At 39.3% G+C, this 22734-nt stretch overlaps 1 protein-coding gene across 1 annotated transcript in view; it reads left to right on the top strand.

Moving 5' to 3' along the window:
* Positions 1–22734, top strand: part of LOC146396994 (cytochrome P450 2C18-like) — a 47508-nt gene that overhangs the window by 18294 nt on the left and 6480 nt on the right. The window contains exons 5-7 of the mRNA XM_084995016.1: positions 605–781; positions 1623–1764; positions 11532–11719. Of these exons, the coding sequence (XP_084851142.1) occupies positions 605–781; positions 1623–1764; positions 11532–11719 (507 nt within the window). The remainder of the gene's footprint in view (positions 1–604; positions 782–1622; positions 1765–11531; positions 11720–22734) is intronic.

Consider the following 22734-nt stretch of genomic DNA (forward strand, 5'->3'; position numbering starts at 1 on the left):
GTATAAAATGTGAATCATAGTCATTCATCTCATTCTGTATTTCAGGGTTGTAGGGAAGAGTTCATGTATAAACTGAGAGAATTGACATGCAGATATTTTAATATCATATGTTTGATTATATGACTATAGGAAAAGACTATCAACTTTCATCATCTAGTCAGAATGTTCCCCATGAAATATCTCTATCAGCATAGAGAATCACTTTGAAAAAAGTTTTTTAGCACCACACCTGCAGCATATGGAAGGTCCCGAGCTAGGTGTTGAATCAGATCTACAGCTACTGGCCTATGCCACAGCCAGAGCAGCACTGGTTCTGAGCCACCTCTGCAACCCACACCATAGCTTTGTGGCAAAGTGGGATCCTTAACTCACCGAGTGAGGCCAGGGATCAAGCCCCCACAGTCATGGATACAAGTCTGGTTCTTAGCCTACTGAGCCACAGTGCAAATTCCCAATGATTACTTTATATGTACAATGTAAAAGGCTCCCCCTGAAGATAGAGAGCATTTTGTGTTCATCTCAGTTTTTAAACAGGCTTGGCCTATGGTATATATGTCTCCAAGATATATTTTTAGATTACTAAATGTATTCTTTAATCTTTAAGGTCTGCAATACTTTCCCTGCTCTGATTGACTATTTCCCAGGGAGTCATAATACAGTGTTTAAAAATTTTGCATATGTAAAAAGCTATATTTTGGAGAAAGTAAAGGAACATCAAGCATCTCTGGATGTTAACGACCCTCGGGACTTCATTGATTGTTTCCTGATCAAGATGGAAAAGGTAAAATGTTAATGACAGATTGATTATCTGTTTGTCTAAATTTTTTGATTCATGGACTAGTTTTGTACTTATTAGGGATGTTTAAATGGTTAGGCAAGAAATGCTTGACTAGCACTTTATGGGTTTTTTAATATTTATTTTTTTAATTAAAGTATGTTTGATTTACACTGTTGTGCCAATTTCTGCTGTACCGAAACACACACACGCACATATATATTTATACATTCTTTTCCTTGTATTATCTTCCATCATATGACCAGCACTTTGGATGCCTATGTGTGCATGGATCTGAATTGAGCACCATGGGAGGTTTAAAATTGACTTGTTGGACTTCCCTGGTGGTCTAGTGGTTAAGGATCCAATGTTGTCACTGTGGTGACTCAGGTCACTACTGTGGAATGGATTCAGTCTCTGGCCTGGGAACTTCTGCATGCCCTGGGAATGGCCAAAAAAAAAAAAATTAAATAAGGTTAAATGGTTAAATAACTAGGATACCTGAACCCTATTTGTTAGATACTAATAGGCCATCTGAGAAGAAAGAGGATGTACATCTCAGGTGAGATGGAAATACAAACAAGTGAGAAATACAGAGTGTTGAGCCATAAAAGGAAGGTGGATGTGATCACTTCACACAGCATGTGGGAGAATGAGAAGGAAGAGTTAAAGCTGGGTGGGCTTCCTGTCTGTCCTGAAGTTTGATGTAGAGCTTCAAATATTTGCAATAAGTCATAGGGGAGAGAATTTCAGATTGGTTTACTTAACTTTAACAGTGCGTTATTTGGATTGGTTCCAAGTATACATGCTGGCAAAGTATCAGATAATCACATCTAATCATTCCTAGGAAAAACACAATCACCAGATGGCGTTTACTTTTGAAAACTTGATGACTACTATATCTAACTTGTTTGAAGCTGGGACAGAGACAACGAGCACCACTCTGAGATATGGGCTCCTTCTGCTGCTAAAGCACCCAGATGTCACAGGTATGACCAACATGGTGGGCTGGGTGATTTCAGCCAAGCGCTGGGAAGACACGGAGAGAGGCCTCCATGTTATTTCATTAGAGATGCTTTATTTTTGAAATTTCTGTGCCACCAACTACAAGTTGTCCAAATGTTAAGAAAAGGATAAAAAGAAGACAAATTTGTGCAACAGGGGAGGAAGAATAAAAACAGGGAATTCTGCATGAGCCATAGCAAAGGCTCTAAATATATGGATTTCGTAAATAAAAAATTCTGGATAAATGTCTGGACTTCATGAGAAGGGATTTGCAGCAGGCATGGCCAGCAAAAATTGGCCTAGGATTGAATATTAGTTTTCTTGAGAAGAGTCCTCTTTTCTTGTCTTTGTCTTTATTGTTTGTTTGTTTTTGTTTTTTTGGACCACACTGGCAGTATATGGAGACTCCCAGGCTAGGGGGTCTAATTGGAGGTATGGCCCCCAAGCCTCTGCCACAGCCACAGCAACACCAGATCTGAGCCAGGTCTGTGACCTCCACCACAGCTCATGGCAATGCCAGTTCCTTAACCCAGTGACCAAGGGCAGGGATCAAACCTGCAACCTCATTGTTCTTAGTCAGATTCATTAACCACTGAGCCATGAGGGGAACTCTGAGAAGAGTCCACTTGGAATAGTATGTATGTGTTCTGAAGAAATCTTGCCTCATTCTTAATATGCAGCCTTCTAATGCTAGGGTAGGGTAGAGAACTATATTTGTTGAGGTACAGCAAAAATTCTAGAAATTTGGTGAGAAAGCCTGAGAAAATTTACACAGTCTGGCAGGTATTTTATTTATTTATTTATTGTTTGTTTGTTTTTTTGTTTGTTTGTTTGTCTTTTTGCTATTTCTTGGGCCACTCCTGCGGCATATGGAGGTTCCCAGGCTAGGGGTCGAATTGGAGCTGTAGCCACCAGCCTATGCCAGAGCCACAGCAACGCGGGATCCGAGCCGCCTCTGCAACCTACACCACAGCTCATGGCAACGCTGGATCGTTAACCCACTGAGCAAGGGCAGGGACTGAACGCGCAACCAGTCCGGGAGGTATTTTATTTTATTTTTAAAAATTTTTTTTACTTTTTACATTTTTTTAAATTTTATTTTCCCACTGTACAGCAAGGGGGTCAGGTTATCCTTAGATGTATACACTGCAGTTACAGTTTTTTCCCCCACCCTTTCTTCTGTTGCAACATGAGTAGCTAGACATAGTTCTTAATGCTATTCAGCAGGATCTCCTTGTAAATCTATTCTAGGTTGTGTCTGATAAGCCCAAGCTCCCGATCCCTCCCACTCCCTCCCCCTCCCATCAGGCAACCACAAGTCTCATCTCCAAGTCCATGATTTTCTTTTCTGAGGAGATGTTCATTTGTGCTGGATATTCGATTCCAGTTATAAGTGATATCATATGGTATTTGTCTTTGTCTTTCTGGCTCATTTCACTCAGGATGTGATTCTCTAGTTCCATCCATGTTGCTGCAAATGGCATTATGTCATCCTTTTTTATGGCTGAGTAGTATTCCATTGTGTATATATACCACTTCTTCCTGATCCAGTCATCTATCAGTGCACATTTGGGTTGTTTCCATGTCCTGGCTATTGTGAATAGTGGTGCAATGAACATGCAGGTGCATGTGTCTCTTTTAAGTAGAGCTTTGTCTGGATAGATGCCCAAGAGTGGGATTGCAGGGTCATATGGAAGTTCTATGTATAGATTTCTAAGGGATCTCCAAACTGTTCTCCATAGTGGCTGTACCAGTTTACATTCCCACCAGCAGTGCAGGAGGGTTCCCTTTTCTCCACAGCCCCTCCAGCTCTTGTTATTTGTGGACTTATTAATGAGGGCCATTCTGACTGGTGTGAGGTGGTATCTCATGGTAGTTTTGATTCACATTCCTCTTATAATCAGCGATGTTGAGCATTTTTTCATGTGTTTGTTGGCCATCTGTATATCTTCTTTGGAGAAATGTCTATTCAGGTCTTTTGCCCATTTTTCCATTGATTGATTGGTTTTTTTGCTGTTGAGTTGTATAAGTTGCTTATATATTCTAGAGATTAAGCCCTTGTCAGTTGCATCATTTGAAACTGTTTTCTCCCATTCTGTAAGTTGTCTTTTTGTTTTCTTTTGGGTTTCCTTTGCTGTGCAAAAGCTTTTCCGTTTGATGAGGTCCCATGGGTTTATTTTTGCTCTAATTTCTATTGCTTTGGGAGACTGACCTGAGAAAATATTCATGATGTTGATGTCAGAGAGTGTTTTGCCTATGTTTTCTTCTAGGAGTTTGATGGTTGTCCTGTCGTGTATTTAAGTCTTTCAGCCATTTGGAGTTTATTTTTGTGCATGGTGTGAGGGTGTGGTCTAGTTTCATTGCTTTGCATGCAGCTGTCCAGGTTTCCCAGCAATGCTTGCTGAATAGACTGTGTTTTTCCCATTTGATGTTCTTGCCTCCCTTGTCAAAGATTAATTGACCATAGGTGTCAGGGTTTATTTCTGGGTTCTCTCTTCTGTTCCATTGGTCTGTCTGTCTGTTTTGGTACCAGTACCACACTGTTTTGATGACTGTGGCTTTGTAGTATTTCTTGAAGTCTGGGAGAGTGATGCCTCCTGCTTGGTTTGTTTCTCAGGATTGCTTTGGCGATTCTGGGTCTTTTGTGGTTCCATATAAATGTTTGGATTGTTTGTTCTAGTTCTGTGAAAAATGTCATGGGTCATTTGATAGGGATTGCATTGAATCTGTAGATTGCTTTAGGTAGTATGGCCATTTTCACAATATTGATTTTTCCAATCCAGGAACATGGAATATCTTTCCATTTCTTTACATCTTCTTTGATTTCTTTGATTAAAGTTTTATAGTTCTTGGCATATAGGGCCTTTACCTCTTTGGTCAGGTGTATTTCGAGGTATTTGATTTTGTGAGGTACAATTTTAAAAGGTATCATATTTTTGTATTCCTTTTCTAATGTTTCATTTCTGGTATACAAAGAAATGCAACTGACTTCTGAATGTTAATCTTATATCCTTCCACTTTGCTGAATTTATGAATCAGTTCAAGTAGTTTTGGGGTTGAGTCCTTAGGGTTTTCTAGGTATAGTATCATGTCATCTGCATACAGTGACAGTTTGATCTCTTCTCTTCCTATATGGATGCCTTTTATTTCTTTGGTTTGTCTAATTGCTGTGGCTAGGACTTCCAAAATGATGTTGAAGAGCAGTGGTGAGAGTGGGGATCCCTGTCTTGTTCCAGATTTGAGTGAGAAGGCTTTCAGTTTTTCCCCACTGAGGATTATATTTGCTGTGGGTTTATCATAAATGGCTTTGATTATGTTCAGGAGTGTTCCCTCTATACCCACTTTGGCGAGGGTCCTGATCATGAATGGATGTTGAACTTCATCAAATGCTTTTTCTGCATCTATTGAGATGATCATGTGATTTTTGACTTTTTTTTTGTTAATGTGGTGTATGATGCTGATTGATTTGTGTATGTTGAACCATCCTTGTGAACCTGGGATGAACCCAACCTGGTCATGGTGTATCATTTTTTTGGTATGTTGTTGGATTCGGTTGGCTAAGATTTTGTTGAGAATTTTTGCATCTATATTCATCAATGATATTGGGCGATAGTTTTCTTTTTTGGTGGTATCTCTGCCTGGTTTTGGAATGAGGGTGATGGTGGCCTCATAGAATGTCTTTGGGAGTATTCCTTCTTCTTCAACCTTTTGAAAGAGTTTAAGGAGGATGGGCACCAACTCCTCTTTATATGTTTGATAAAATTCACCTGTGAAGCCATCTGGTCCTGGACTTTTATTTGTAGGGAGTGATTTTATGACCTCTTCAATTTCATTTCTAGCGATCAGTCCGTTCAGTTGGTCTGTTTCTGCTTGATTCAGTTTTGGCAGGCTGTAAGATTCTAGAAAATTGTCCATTTCTTCCAGATTGTCAAACTTGTTGCCATATAGTTGTTCATAGTATTCTCTTATGGTTTTTTGTATTTCTGCTGTATCCATTGTGATTTCTCCTTTTTCATGTATAATTTTGGTGATTTGGGTTCTTTCTCTCCTCTTTTGAGTGAGTCTGGCCAGGGGTTTGTCCATTTTGTTCACCTTTTCAAAGAACCAGCTCTTGGTTTTATTAATTTTCTCTATTGCTTTTTGAGTCTCTATTTTATTGATTTCTTCTTTGATCTTTATAATTTCCTTCCTTCTGCTGACTTTAGGTCTTTGTTGTTCTTCTTTTTCTAATTCATTTAGGTGGAGGGTTAAGTTGTCAATTTGGGATCTTTCTTCTCTTTTGAGAAAGGTCTGGATTGCTATAAATTTCCCTCTGAGCACTGCTTTCACAGCATCCCATAGATTTTGAGAGGTTGTGTCTTCATTATCATTTGTTTCCAGGTAGTTTTTAATTTCCTTCTTGATTTCCTCATTGACCCATTGGTTTTTTAGTAGCATGTTGTTGAGTCTCCATGTAGTAGGTTTTTTTCTCTTTCCTTTTCCCGTGGTTGATTTCTAATTTCATGGCATTGTGGTCAGAGAAGATACTTGAGATAATTTCTACGCTCCTAAATTTATTGAGATTCGCTTTGTGTCCCAATATGTGGTCGATTCTTGAGAATGTTCCATGAGCATTTGAGAAGAATGTGTATTCTGCTTTTTTTGGATGTAGTGTCCTGAAGATATCAATGAAGTCTAACTTTTCTATTGTTTCCGTTAGGATCTCTGTTGCTTTATTGGTTTTCTGTCTAGAGGATCTGTCCATTGATGTGAGGGGGGTATTTAGGTCTCCTACTATGATTGTATTCTCATCAATATTTCCCTTTATGTCTGTTAATATTTCTTGTATGTATCTGGGTGCTCCTATATTTGGGGCATATATGTTGATGATAGTAACATCCTCTCCTTGGATGGATCCCTTAATCATTAAATAGTGTCCTTCTTTGTCTTTCTTTATGTCTTTTGTTTTAAAGTCTATTTTGTCTGATATGAGCATTGCGACTCCTGCTTTTCTGTCATGTGTATTGGCGTGAAATATTTTTCCCCACCCTTTCACTTTCAATCTATATGTATCTTTTGTCCTAAGGTGAGTTTCTTGTAGGCAGCATATTGAAGGTTTTTGCCTTTTTATCCACTCAGCCACCCTGTGTCTTTTGATTGGGGCATTCAGTCCATTGACATTTAAGGTGATAATTGATAGATGATTATTTATTGCCATTTGAACCTCGTGTTCCAGTTGATTCTATGGTTCTCCATTCTTCCTTTCTTTCTTTTTTTTTTTTTTTTTGGTTGGATTGTCTCCTGTTATTATCTGCTTGAGTGTATTTTTTTTTTTCATTTTTTGCGAATGCAATATTTGGTTTTGGCTTGTGGTTGCCGTGTTTTTTAAGTATGCTAACCCCTTCCCATAATTGTGTGTTTTAGCCTGATGGTCCTGTAAGTTCAAACACTTCATTACTATATTAAAATTAAGAAGGGAGACATACATAAAAAACAAAAAGGGTTATTTACCTCCTAACATCCCTTGCCCACATTTTATGGTTTTGATGACTCTTTTGTATTTTTTTCTTTTTAATTTTATTTTGTTTGAAGCATGTTCATGATTAAATCTGTATGCTGGCTTATTTGAGTGACTGCTCTCTGATTGCGGTTTCATCAGTCCTAGTTCTTCCTCTTCTTCTTCTTTTTTTTTTTTCTTTTCTTTTTTCTTCCCTTTCCTTCCTTTCTTTTTGGTTTAGAGAAGCCCTTTCAATATTTCCTTTAACCTGGGGTTTGTGTTGCTGTATTCTTTAAGTTTTTGTTTGTTGGGAAAAGTTTTTATTTCCCCTTCTATTTTAAATGATATTCTTGCTGGATAGAGTATTCTAGGTTGCATATTTGTTCCTTGTAGCACTTTAAATATCTCTTGCCATTCCCTCCTGGCCTGTAGTGTTTCTGTAGAGAAATCAGCTGATATTCTTATGGGGCTTCCCTTGTAGGTAACACTCTGGTTTTCTCTTGCTGCCTTTAGGATCCTCTCTTTATCACTAACTTTTGCCATTTTTATTATGATGTGTCTTGGTGTGGGTCTATTTGGGTTCAGTTTGTTTGGGGCCCTCTGTGCTTCTTGTATCTTGAACCCAGTATCCTTTAGATTTGGGAAGTTTCCATCGATAATTTCTTCAAATATATTTTCCATTCCCTTATCTTTTTCTACTCCTTCTGGAATTCCTATTATGCGTAGATTGGCCCGCTTTATATTATCCCATAGGTCTCTTATATTGCTTTCCAGTTTTTTGATTCAGTTTTCTGTCTGTTGACCGGATTGAGTGATTTCCATTATTCTATCTTCCATATCACTGATTCGTTCTTCTGCATTATTCATTCTGGTTTTTACTGCCCCTAGTTCAGTTTGCATCTCTGCAAATGAATGTTCTAGTTTTTCTTGGCTCCTCCTTATATTTTCTAGTTCCTTTCTGAGGGTATCTGCATTACTGTTCATATCTTCTCTTAATTCCTTCAGTATCTTCACTATTTCTCTTTTGAACTCCAGGTCTGTCTGACTGCCGTGATCTGTTTCATTGTTGACTGTTTGAGGTGAGTTCTCCTGTTGGTTTGACTGGGGGTGGTTTCTCAGCTTCTTCATCTTGCTTGTTGTCTTCTTTCTCCTGAGGGAGTTGTACTCTCCGTGATCGGGCAGTGTTTGCCTTGTCACTGCCGTGGAATATTTCCTGAGGGCTGGCGTTGTTGGTCAATCTTTTTTGAGGGAGTGTGGCTTTTCTGGAGTGTTGATGGGGCTAACAGTGTTTCTTTGAAGCCAAGGAGGACTTCCTGAGGGCAGACAGGACTGGGAGGTCCACACCACGAAGGTAGCAGATTTCACTTGGTCATGCAGAGCTTGCTCTTGTGTTTTTAGGCTGTGGGGTTCTTGCAGGGGGTTGGCGGTGTTGGGCAGCTGCTCTTCAGGGGTGCATCACCCCCTGGGGGCTGGAGCAGCTATCTGGGTCACTGAGAACCTAAGAGGCTCTTCCCTAGGGTAGCCCAACTCAGAAGGACAGCGTGAGAATGTATGCGGATCTTTTCACAGTCTGGCCGAGCTTGTTGCAGCTTTTCTGGGCTGCAGGGGCTCTTCCAGGGGGCTGGTGTTGCTGAGCAGTTATTTCACGGGAGTGGGGCACCCCCTGGGGGCTTGGGCGGGTAGCAGGGCTGTTGGAGACCCAAGAGGCTCCTCCCCAGGGCAGCCCAACTCAGAAAAACCATCTGAGATCTTTTCCCAACTCGGCCAGGCTTGTTGCAGCTTTTCTGGGCTGCAGGGGGTCCTGCCTGGAGCTGGCAGTCCTATACAGCTGGTCCACTAGAGCATCCCCTGTGGGCTTGGGCGGGTAGCAGGGCCATTGGAAACCCAAGAGGCTCCTCCCTGGGGCAACCCGACTCAGAAAAACCCTCCAAGAATTAGGCCAATCTATTCACAGCCTGGCTAAGCTTGTTCTAGCTTTTCTGGGCTGCAGGCCTTTTCTCGGGGGCTGGTGGTGTTTGGTGCTGCTCTGCGGAAGTGTAGCCCCTCCAAAGGGCAAGCAGGCCTGTGCAGGGACAGCCCCTGAGGTGGTAGGCTTCAGGCAATTGTTGAGGCCAGCCATCCTGGATGGCAGGCAGCCCCAGGTCTGGTGAGAGCGTAGGGCGTGTGGGGGTGGGGGGAGGGGATGCACTGGGAAGCACAGCTTTCAGCTAGCTAGCGGGCCTGTAAGCTTGCTTTGGCATGGGTAGTATTCTATGGGGACCCACCCCTTCTTTTCTCCCCTCCCCAGCACGGGCGCAGACCAGGCTCTTCTCCCAGGTTCCCTCTGATGTGGCTTTCCACTTCCCCGGCCCTGGAGTATTGCTCCCTTCTTCTGCGATAGCTTTGTTTTCTAGTCTCCCAGGCAGTCTCTGCCCCGTCAAATGGTTTCTAGACATCCCAAGCAGTTTCCGCTCTGCCCTGCCCCCCTAGCCCGGGGACTAATCTCTGGAGCCGAGGTCTTGGTGCCCAGCCCCCACCCAGGCATCGCAGGGCCCTTTCTCAGGGATTAACCTTCAGAGGAAAGGTCTCGGTGCCCAGCCCCCACCCAGGCGTCCCGGCCCTTTCCGGGGGACTAACCTTTGGAGCCGAGGATTCGGTGCTCAGCCCCCACCCAGGCCTCTCAATTTTTGGTGACTGTGCCCATAGTTCAGATGGTCCGTTGGGTTCTTGATCGGTTTTCCGTACTCCAACTTACTGCTACACTCTTCTCTGCATCTGGAGATTGCTCCGGTTCGTTTGATCTTTCGCCCGGTAGGTGAATTTCCAGGGTGCGGGATCCCTTTCTCCTCCGCAGTTCCCTTTCAGGAGCGCCCGTCCCGCTCGGATTCACCTTGTCTCACTCTCCTCTTTTCTCCCGTTCTGCCCAATAATGTCACGAACTTCTTGGCGTTATTGGAGTTTAGGTTCCCCTGCCAGCGATTGGTTGCTGTTCTGTGCGAGTCATTTATTCTGTAGATGTGCTTTTTTTGTTGTGTTTGTGGGAGAGGGTGAGCGTGTCCCCCTACTCCTCCACCATCTTGTCCTCTTCCCCCGGGAGGTATTTTAAAAGATTAGAACTAGAAATAAAAATGTGCTATTTAAACAGAAGATATGACTAAAGGAATTCTATCCCATTTTAAACATTATTTTTTTCCAGTTTTATTGAAATATAATTAACAAATACAAATTTATATATTTAAGGCGTACAAAGTGATGATTTCATATATGGACAAATTATGAAATGATTTCCACAATCAAGCTTATTAACGACTCTAAGCAAACTTCAAGGATGTAATACAGCATTGTTAACTATAGTCACCATGTCGTAATTATATCTCCAGAATTTGTTGATCTTATAACTGAAAGTTTGTACCCTTTGACTGACATTTCCCCATTTTCTCCTCCCCCAACCTCTGACAACAACCCCCTTCCTTCTTTGTTTCTATGAGTTTGACTTTTTTATTTATTTTATTTTATTTTTGTCCTATTAGGGCCGCACCTATGGCATACAGAGGTTCCCAAGCTAGGGGTTGAATTGGAGCTGCAGCCACCTGCCTACACCTCAGCCGCAGAAATGCCAGGTCTGAGCCATGTCTGTGACCTACACCAGAGCTCACCGCAACGCCGGATCCTTAACCCACTGAGTGAGGCCAGGGATTGAACCTGCATTCTCATGGATACTAGGTAGATTTGTTTCTGCGAGCCATGACAGGAACTCCGGGTTTGACTTATTTAGATTCCACATATAAGATAGATCATGCAGTTTTTGTCTGTTTGAGTCTGGCTTACTTTGCTTAGCCATAATATCATGCAGGTTCACTCATGTTGTTGCAAAAAGCAGAATTTTCATCTTTATTGGCTGCATAATATTCTCTATATACATTGTCTTTTCCTTATCTCTTTATCCATTGACAGACACTTAGGTTGTTTCTGTATCTTGGTTGTTGTGAGTAGTGTTGCAGTGAACACGGGAATGAAAATACCTATTTATCATTGAAGCATTTTATTATTTCTATTTGTATTAATCCTTATGCTGATATGTAGGTGTGTATAGACTTATCTCAAAGCCTGCCTTGTGTGAAAGTCACTTGTACCTATAAATAGACAACTCAGTCTCTGTGTCTAGATGTACTTCTGAGCATGTGAGTGATGTGTATAATGATGTTGGGACACCTTGGTAGAGCTCCATGTGTCCCTGAATTGGTATGCAAATATGGTATAGCTCTTTTTCCATCAGTCTTACTTGTGTCTTACCAGCCAAAGTGCAGAAAGAGATTGACTCCGTGATTGAGAGACACCGAAGTCCTTGCATGCAGGACAGAAGCCGCATGCCCTACACAGATGCCGTGGTGCATGAGATCCAGAGATACATTGACCTGGTCCCCATCAGCCTGCCTCACGCAGTGACCAGGGACATTAAATTCAGAAACTACCTCATCCCCAAGGTAAGATTTGTTCCAGTGAGCTCAATGCTCTTAAAATTCCCATGTTCACAGTATGGTTTCAATTCAGTAGATGAGAGAATTGCAAAAATCATATGTGTGGTGGGTTGATGGGTTCTGTGGTGTTTGTCATTTGTGGCTATGAGTTTTTAGTTTTTATTCTTTTTTAAATATTATTTTTTATTATTATATTTGGTTTACAATGTTCTGTCAATTTCTGCTGTATAGCAAAGTGACCCAGCCATAACCTACGTACACTCTTTTCTCATATTATCCTCCATCATGTTCTATCAGAAGTGATTAGATATAGTTCCCTGTGCTGTAGAGCAGGACCCCATGCTTATCCAATCTAGATGTAGTACTTTGCATCTAATAATCCCAAACTCCAGGTCCATCACTCTCCCTTGCCCTCCCCCTTGGCAGCCACAAGTATGCTTTCCATGTCCGTGAGTCTGTTTCTATTCTGTAAATGGGTTCATTTGTTCGATTTTTTACATTCCACGTGTAAATGATATCATACGGTATTGTCTTTCTCCCTCTGACTTTCTTCACTTAGTAGGAGAGCCTCGAGTTGCATCCATGTTGCTGCAAATGGCATTATTTTGTACTTTTTTAATGGCTGAGTAGTATTCCATTGTGTATCTGTACCACATCTTCTTGATCCCTTCATCTGTCAATGGACATTTGGGTTGTTTCCGTGTCTTGGCTATTGTGAATAGTACTGCAGTGAACATGTGGGTGCATGTGTCTTTTGCAAGGAAAGTTTCTTCGGGATACATGCCCAAGAGTGGGATTGCTGGATCATGTGGTAGTTGTATATTTTTGTTTTCTGAGGAACCTCCATACTGTTTTCCATAGTGGTTGTACCAATTTACATTCCCACCAACAATGTAAGAGGGTTCTGTTTTCTCCACAGCCTCTTCAGCATTTCTTTGTAGTCTATTCATGATAGCCATTCTGACTGGTGTAAGGTAGTATGACATTGTAGTTTTGATATGCATTTCATTGATAATTCGTGATGTTGAGCATTTTTTCCTTTGCATATTGGTAAAATTGTCTGTTTAGGTCCTCTGCTCCTTTTTCAATTGGGTTTGGTTTTTTGCTGTTGATTGTGTGAGTTATTTGTATGTTTTGGAGATTAAGCCTTTGTAGGTTACATCATTTGCAACTATTTTCTCCCATTCCTTAGGTTTTCTTTTGGGTTTTTTAAATGGTTTCCTTTGCTGTGCAAAAGCTTGTAAGTTTGATTAGGTCCTTTGGTTTATTTTGTTTTAATTTCTAATGCTTTGTTTGGGAGATGGACCTAAGAAAACATTTGTACAGTTGATGTCAGAGAAAGTTTTCCCTGTGTTCTCTTCTAGGAGTTTTTGTTTCTTTGTTTGTTTTGTTTTTTTGCTTTTTAGGGGACATATGGAGATTCCCAGGATAGGGGTCGAGTTGGAGCTACTGTTGCTGGCCTACACCACAGCCATAGCCATGCCAGATCCGAGCCATTTTTGTGATCCACACCACAGCTCATGGCTCTTCTAGGACTTTGATGGTGTTGTATGGAATTTTAAGGTGTTTTGTCTTGTGTATCAGTCTTTTTTGTTGTTGTTGTCCTTCTAGGGCCACACCTGCAGCATATGGAAGTTCCCAGGCTACAGGTTGAATTGGAGCTGCAGCTGCCAGCCTACACCAAAGCCATAGCAAAGCCAGATCTGAGCCATGTCTGCAACCTTCTTTGTAGCTCATGGCAACGCCAAATCCTTAACCCACTGAGAGGAGCCAGGGATCGAACCTTCATGGATACTAGTCATGTTTGTTACTTCTGAGCCACAATGATAACTCCATGTTTAAGTCTTTAAGCCATTCTGAGTTTGTTGTTGTGCATGGTGTGAGGGTGTGTTCTAGTTTCATTGATTTACATGTAGCTGTCCAGATTTTCCAGCACCACTGGCTGAAGAGACCGTTTTTTTTTCCTGTTTTATATTCTTGCCTCCTTTATTCAATATTCATTGACCCTAGGTGTCTAGGTTTATCTCTGGGTTCTCTCTTCTGTTCCATTTGATCTATATACCAGTACCACACAGTCTTGATTACTGTAGTTTTGTAATATTGTCTGAAGTCTGGGAGAGTCCTGCTTGGTTTCTTTTTTCCTCAGGATTGCTTTGGCAATTCTGGATCTTTTATGGTTCCATATACATTTTTGGATTATTTGTTCTAGTTCTGTGAAAAAATTCATGGGTAATTTGATAGGGATTGCATTAAATCTGTAGATTTCTTTGGGTAGTATGACCATTTTTAACAGTATTAGTTCTTCCAGTCCAGGACCATAGAATATCTTTCCATTTCCATGAATCCTCTTTAATTACCTTCAGTAGTGAATTATACTTATCAGCACATAAGTCTTTCACTTCCTTGGTCAGGTTTATTCCTAGGCATTTAATTGTTTGGGTGGCGATTTTTAAGAAGTATTGTATTTTTATATTACTTTTCCAGTATTTATTTCACTGTTAGTATACAGAAATGCAACTGATTTCTGAATTTTAATATTATATCCTGCTACTTACTGAATTCATTGATCAGGTCAAGTAGTTTTTGTGCGGAGTCTTTTCAATGTATAGTATCATATCATCTGCATAGAGTGACAGTTTTACCTGTTCTCTTCCACTTTGGAAAGATTTTATTCATTTTGTTTGTCTGATTACTATGGCTAGGACTTCCAATACCATGTGGAATAAAAGTGGTGAGATTGGGCATCCTTGTCATAGTCCCGATTTTAGTGGGAAGGCTTTCAGCTTTTCTCCATTGAGGGTTATATTGGCGGTGTGTTTGTCACAAGCGGCTTTTATTATGTTAAGATATGTTCCCTCTATACCCATTTTGGTAAGAGTTTTTAATCATGAATGGATGTTGGATTTTGTCGAAAGGTTTTCATGCATCTATGAAGATGGTCATGCAGTTTTTGAGTTTTCTTACTGTGGTGTAGACATTGATTGTTTGTATATGTTGAAACATCCTTGTGGACTTGGGATGAATCCCACTTGGTCATGATGTGTGATCTTTCTTATGTATTTTTGGATTGAGTTGGTTGAAATTCTGTTGAGAATTTTTCCATCTATATTCTTAAAGATATTGGCCTATGATTTTGTTTTCTAGTACCTTTGTCTGGTTTTGGTATTAGGGTGATGGTGGCTTCATATAATGTCTTTGGGAGTGTTCCATCTTCAATCTTTTGGGAAAGTTTAAGAAGGATGGGTACAAGTTCTCCTTTGTACATTTGGTAGAATTTGCCTGTAAAGGCTTGGGTCTGGCATTGTTGTGGCTGCAGTGTAGGCTGGCAGCTGTAGCTCTGATTAGACCCCTAGCCTGGGAACCTCCATGTAACACGGGTGTGGCCCTAGAAAAGACAAAATGACCAAAAAAAAAATGATTTGACTGTGAAGCCATCCCTACATTTGTTTGTAGGGAGTATGTTTATTACATATTCAGTTTAATTTCTGTTTAGTTGATCTATTCTTCCTTGATTAAGTATTGTGTCTGAAAAGTTGTCCATGTCTTCTAGGTTGTCAAATTTGTGGGCTTTTCATTCTCTTATTTTTTTTTTGTATTTCTGCATATCTGTTGAGATTTCTCCTTTTTCCTTTCTCATGTTGTTTGTTTGAGTTCTTTCTCTCCTCTTCTTGGTGCATCTGTCCAGAGGTTTGTCAATTTTGTTCACTCATTCAAAGAACAAGTTCTTGGTTTTATTGATTTTTTTTCTATTTTCTGAATCTCTCTTTAATGATTTCCTCTTTGATCTTTATGGTTTCTTTCCTTCTGCTAACTTTAGGTTTTTTGAGGAAAGCCTGTATCGCTATGAACCTCCCTCTAAGAACTGCTTTTGAGGCATGCATAGATTTTTTTTTAATTACTCAGTAAATTTTAATACATTTATAGTTGTACAACAACCATCACAACCCAATTCTATAGCATTACTATTCCAAACCCCCAGGCCATCCCCCCAACCCCAACCTGTCTCCTTTTGAAACCATAAGTGTTTCAAAGTCTGTGAGGCAGTATCTGTTCTGCAAAGAAGTTCATTGTGTCCTTTTTCAGATTCCACATGTAAGTGATAGCATATGATGTTGGTGTCTTACTGACTAGCTTCACTTAGCATGTTGATTTCCAGGTGCATCCATGTTGCTGCAAATGCCATTATGTCTTTCCTTTTAATGCACGTGTAATATTCCATTGCGTAAGTGTACCACATCTTCTTGGCCACTCCTCTGCCAATGGACATTTAGGTTGTTCACATGTCTTGGCTATTGCGAATAGTGCTGCAGTGAACATTGGAGTACATGCATCTTTTTGAGTCATGGTTTTCTCTGGATAGATAGCCAGGCGAGGGATCACTGTATCAAATGGTGATTCTATTTTGAGTTTTCTGAGGCATCTCCATACTGGTTTCCACAGTGATTGCACCAATTTACATTCCCACCTACAATGTGATAGGGCTTCTTTTTCTCCACACCCTCTCCTGCACTTATTGTCTGTAGACATTTTGATGATGGCCATTCTGGCCGGTATAAGGTGGTACCTCTTAGCTGTTTTGATTTGCATTTCTCTAATAATGAGTGATGTTGAACATCTTTTCATGTGTTTTTTTGGCCATCCATATGTCTTCTTTGGAGAATTGTCTGTGTATATCTTCTGCTTATTTTTTGAGGGGGTTTTTTGTTTCTTTGATGTTGAGCTGCAAGAGGTGTCTCTAAATTTGGGAGATGAATCCCTTGGCAGTTGCTTCATTTGCAAAGATTTTCTCCCATTCTGTGGGTTGCCTTTTTGTTTTGTTTAGGGTTTCCTTTGCTGTGTAGAAACTTTTAAGTTTAAGGAAGTCCCATGTGTTGATTTTTTTTATATTGTCATTACTCTAGGAGGTGGATCTGAGATGATATTGCTGTGGTTTATGTCGGAGAGTGTTTGGTCTAGAGACATCCATAGATTTTTGAATGGTCATGTTTTCTTTGTTATTTCTCTTGGGGCATTTTGAAATGATCCTTCTGATTTTCTCATTGACCCACTGGTTTTTTAGAAGCCTGTTGTTTCATGTCCATGTAGTCAGTTTTTCTCTTATTTCTTTTCCTGATGGTTGATATCTAGTTTCATGCCATTGTGATCAGAGAAGATAGTTGAAATAATTTCTATACTCTTAAATTTGTTGAGGTTAGTTTTTTTGTCCCAGTATGTGGCCTCTCCTTGAGAATATTCCGTGTGCACTTGAGAAGAATGTATATTCTGAGTTTTTTGGATGTCATGTCCTGAAAGTATCAATTAATTGTGTCATTTAGGATCTGTGTTGCCTTATTGATTTTCTGTCTGGAGCAATTGCCCATTGACGTGAATGGGGTGTTAATGTCTCCTAGTATTATTGTATTCCCATGAATTCTCCTTTTATGTCTGTTAGTATTCATTACATGTATTTGGATGATCCTATGTTAGGGTCATATATATTGACAAGTGTAATATCCTCTTGTTGATTCTTTTATCATTAAATAATGTCCTTTTTTGACTTTCTTTATGGACTTTGTTTTTTTTAATTTTTTTTTTTTTTGCTTTTTTGAGAGCCACACCCACAGCAAATGGAGGTTCCCAGGCTAGGGGTGCAGTCAGAGCTACAGCTGCCAGCCTAGGCCGCAGCCACAGCAATGCCAGATCCAAGCTGCGTCTGCAACCTACACCACTGCTCATGGCAACGCCGGTTCCTTAACCCATTGAACGAGGCTGGGGATCAAACCTTCAACCTCATGGTTCCTAGTCAGATCTGTTTCCACTGTGCCACGCCTGGAAGTCCTTCATTCTCTTTAAAATGTCTCTTACGGAGCAGAAACTTTTAATTTAACGAAGCCTATTTTATCAATTCTTTCTTTCATAAATTGTGCCTTTGATGTTGCCTCTGAAAAGTCATTGTCAACCTGAGGTCATTTAGATTTTCTCCTGTGTTTCTTCTGGGAGTTTGTAGATTTGCATTTTATATTTAGATCTATGATTCATTTTGAGTTAGTTTTGTGAAGTGTACAATATCCTTTATATCCTTTTTTTTTTTTTTTGCTTGCAGGCATTCAGATGTTTAGCAACATTTTTGAAAAACTGTCCTACTACATTTTATTGCCATTTGCTCCTTTGTGTCAAAGATCAGTCAGTTATATTTATGTTGGTCTGTTTCTGAACTCTATATTCTGTCCCATTGATCTTCATTATTCTTGTATCAATACTACAGTTGTTCTGATTTGTGTAGCTTTAAATTAACTCTTGAATTTGGGTAGTATTAGTTCTCTAACTTTCTACTTTAATATTGAATTGGTTATTCTGAATCATTTGCCTCTCCATATAGACATTAGGATCAGTTTGTCATTATCATCATAATAATTTTCTGGGATTTTGGTCGAGATTGCATTTAACTGATTGAATAAGTTGAGAAGAGGTAACATGTTGTCTTTTTTTTTTGTATCTTTTCTAGGGCCACACCCATGGCATATGGAATTTCACAGGCTAGGAGTCAAATCAGAGGTGCACTGCCAGTTTACACGACAGCCATAGCAACATGGGATCTGAGCTGTATCTGCAGCCTACAACACAGCTCACAGCAATGCGTGATCCTTGACCCATTGAGTGAGGCCAGGGATTGAACCAGAAACCTCATGATTCCTAGTTGGATTCATTAACCACTGAGACACGATGGGAACTCCCGGAATAAGTTGAGAAAAGCTAACATTTTGACAGCATGAAGTCTTTCTGTCCATGAACATGGAAAGTTTCCATATATTTTATTTTTTATTTTATTTGTCAGCATTTTGTGATCTTCCTCATGTAGATCTTATACTTATTATGTTAGATTTACAACTATTTTCATTTTTTCACTGCTGATATAAGTGGCATTATGCTTTTAATTTTAATTCCTGGTTGTTCTGTGCTGGTATATATGAAAACAGTTGAATTTTTTCATGTGTTAACTTTGAATCTTGCAATCATGGTATACTCCCTTATCAGTTTCAGAAAAAGGTTTTCATTTCTTTTCAGTTTTCTGCATAGATGATCATGTCACCTGCAAACTTAGACAGTTTTATTGATTTTTCCCCAGGCTGTATACCTTTTATTTCCTTTTATTGTCTTACTGCTTTAGCTAAGACTTCTACTATGACATGGAAAAACAGTGGTGAGATGAGACCTTCTTGTCTCATTCCTGTTCTTAGTGGGAAAGCTTTGGGTTTCTCAATAAATTGGATGTTAGCTCTAGGTGTTTTTTTTTTTTTTTTGGAATATTTTTTATCAAGTTGTGACAGTTGCCTTTTATCCCTAGTTCACTGAGAATTTTTATCATGAATGGGTGTTACATTTTGTTAAATGTGTTTTTCTGTATCTATTGATAATCAGCATGTGGGCTGATTTTTCATCTTTGATTTTTCTTCTTCTTCCTTCTTTTCTGATTTTTCTTCTTTGTCTTGTTGATGTGATGGATTACATTAATTGGTTTTCAGGTGTACAACTAGCCTTGCATACATGGGATAAGTATCACTGGCTTGTGGTATATAGTTCTTTATATACATTATTGGATTGGATTGGCTACTATTTGTTGAGGATTTTTACATGTATGTTCCTGAGAGCCATTGTCCTGTTGTTTTCCTTCCTTTCAGTATCTTTGCCTAGTTTTGGGATTAGGGTAATGATGGCCTTTTTGAAGGAGTTAAGAACTACTCCTACTTCTCCCTTCTGACAGAGATTGTAGTGATTTGTTACTTTCCTATTTAAGAAAATTAAAACAAAATGTAATTTTCTTGTTTGGAGAATACATATTTTATTATTTTAAATTATATGTAAAATTTCCTAAAATCCTAGCAGATTTTAAATGCACAATATATTATTGTTATCTCTAGGCATGTTATATAGCAGATCTCAAGAACTTACTCATCTTGTATTACTAGGTGTTTGTTTGTACCCACTGGTTAGCAACTCATCATTTCTCCCTCTCCCCCAATCTTGGCAATCTATAATTTTTTTCCATAAATGTGTATCAATTTCATCAAATGGATTTTATGGATCTATTTATATGGCATATATTTTGTCTTTGCTCTCTCTGTGTCTGTCTCTGTCACATACACATAGCTGGATTTGGTTTGCTACATTTTATTGAGAACTTTTGTATTTATGTCAGAAGAGACGAGTCTGCATTTTTTCTCAGCCTTTTGATATCAAGGTACTGTAGGCCTCAAAAATTAGGTGGGTAATTTTCCATATATAACCATACACACACACACACACACACACACATATAATTACCCCTTCTCTCTTCATTTTGTGTTCACTTAACAATCGTACCCATGCCTAAGTAGTTTGCCTAAGCTAAGATATTACGTTAGAAAAAAAATTGCTTTCTCAGATGATGTTTATCTTCTTCCCAAAAGCATTCCTCCTTCCTCCACTAGGCAGACAGAATTACATAACACCTCCTGTTTCTAAATTAGATATTAACACAGTCACAAGTTGATTATGGATGCTGGTTTACTTTTCCAGGTTTCTTCTAGCTCTGGAATCTTGAGCCTAAGTTTTGTCAGCAGCTTTCCTCTGCTTTCTAACACATGGTTTCTGTTTCAGATTTCCTAGCTGGTATCCTACAAGCTACTCCCATTTGAAGCCTGCATATATTATCTTATTATGTATAAAAATCAGATAACTAGACATTCTACTTTGAAGGGAAAAGGGTTGTAAGTTTATTAAGATTGAAATTACTGCTGCTATCTTCTGGGAAGAGGGAATTCTGAGCATCTCTGATGTCCCATGTGGTAGCCACGAACCACATTGCCTAGTGAGTGCTTAAAATGTGATTAGTGCAATTGAGGAACTGAATTTTAAATGTTATTTACTTTTATGTAGCTTTAATTTATCTTTTGAAATGATTTTAATGTTTTCCATTGTAGTTGGTTTACAGTGTTCTGTCAACTTGCTGCTATACAGCAAAGTGACACAGTCACACACACAGATGAATATATATATATAGTCTTTTTCTCACATTATGCTCCATCACAAGTGACTAGAGTTAGTTCCCAGTGCTATACAGCAGGATGTTTAGTTTTAATTTAAATATAAGTAGCCATGGATCACTCAAGGCTACTGTGTTAGAGCTGATCTAAGGCCTTTTTGGTTTTTACTTTTTTCCCCTATATCATGAGTTTAGAAATCCCTCATCCTTAATTATGCAGCACTAAAAACTTGGAAAACTGCTGTTCCCATCTTGGCGCAGTGGAAATGAACCTGATGAGGAACCATGAGGTGGCAGGTTCAATCCCTGGCCTCACGCATTGGGTTAGGGCTCTGGCATTGCCACGAGCTGTGGTGTAGGTCACAGATGAGGCTCAGATCTGGTATTGCTGTGGCTGTGGTGTAGGCCAGCCGCCACAGCTCTGATTAGACCCCAAGCCTAGGTATCTCCATATGCCACGGGTGTGGCCCTAAAAAGACAAAAGACAGAAAAATAACTTGGAAAACTAAAACCTATATAGTTTGGTGCAATTTCATTTGATGGTCAGAAACTCACTTGAACTATTTAAAGTCCTTATTTATACTACTTTGTGTAAATATTCATGTCCTGGTAAAGACATGTGTGAACATTTGTTAATGCTAACCTTATTTACTTAAATAAAAAGTGGCAAGAATTAAATCAGGTAACATATGCAAAATACAAGGTAAAAAGTTTAAGACACTCTTTTCATCTATCAGAGAGATGAAGTCAGATGCTAAGAAAACATTGTATTGGTGAGGCTATTTACGGGAGAACTTTCAAGTGCCACTGGCAGGATTATAAATAAGTACATCTTTTTTTGGAGGACAATTCAGCCATATGTATTAATAGCCATATCTATTCAAAATAAGATATGGTATATTGTAAAGCTGTAATTAAAATTCTTGGTATCTACTGCAAATGCTAAAGAAGGAATGTCCAAAAAATTCATCCTTGCATTATTACTTGTGATAAAAAATATCTTGATGGAGTTCCTGTTGTGGTGCAGCAGAAATGAATCCGACTAGGAACTATGAGGCTAAGGATTCGATTCCTGGCCATGCTCATTGGTTTGAAGGTCTGGTGCTGTGGTGAGCTGTGCTGTAGGTGGCAGACATGGCTCGGATCTGGCATTGCTGTGGCTGTGGCATAGGCTGGCAGCTACAGCTCTGATTGGACCTCGAGACTGGGAATCTCTGTTTGCTGTGGGTGTGGCCCTAAAAAGGCAAAAGGCAAAAAAAAATCTTGACTTATCTAAATATTCATCAGTAGTGTAATGATGCATTTACATTATGTCACTTGAAAAAGGCAGATGTATGTATGTTGATATGGGACAATATCCAAATTATTTTATTGAAGAAAAAATCATGATCTAGTAGATGCTTGTCATTGGGTTAAGAAAAAGAAGAAAGTGGTAAGTGGCATAAATGTATGTAGGATTATCTGCCTGATATGCTTAATATCTCTAGAAGGACATATAACTAGTTGGTGGGAATGGTTATGTTTGGAAAGTCTAAAGGGGTTTGTATTGTTAGATATGATTTCCTTTTCACCATATATACTTTTTGTGACTTAATATATTCCTCAATTTTTTACTTGAGATATAAGCTATGTCAAAGAAAATTCACCTTTTTAAGAGTAGAGTCTAGAGAGTTTTGAATAGTAAGTGAACTATCATCACAACTAAGATAAAACATTGTCCTCACCTCCAAAAGTTCTCTTATTCTTCTTTTGCAGCTGATGCATTTCCCCTAATTCAAGCTGGTGGTAACCACTAATCTGTTTTTGGTCCTACAATTTTGACTTTTCATGAGTGCAACATAATAGAATGTGACACAAGGAAATAAGTCATTAACTCATGCCTTTATCTCTTTTTTATGTGGCAGACTATGTTTGAGATTTATCTTTGTTATTGTATGTGTCATTAGTTTATTCCTTTTTATTGATGGGCAATCCATCATATGGAGTAAAGCAAATTGTTTATTCATTTACTAATTGATGG

The sequence above is a fragment of the Sus scrofa genome, chromosome 14 (assembly GCF_054392235.1).
Source record: "Sus scrofa isolate SSC_HxYL_T2T_F1_AM1 chromosome 14, Sscrofa_HxYL_maternal_Yorkshire_Landrace_v2.0, whole genome shotgun sequence".
NCBI lineage: Eukaryota > Metazoa > Chordata > Mammalia > Artiodactyla > Suidae > Sus > Sus scrofa.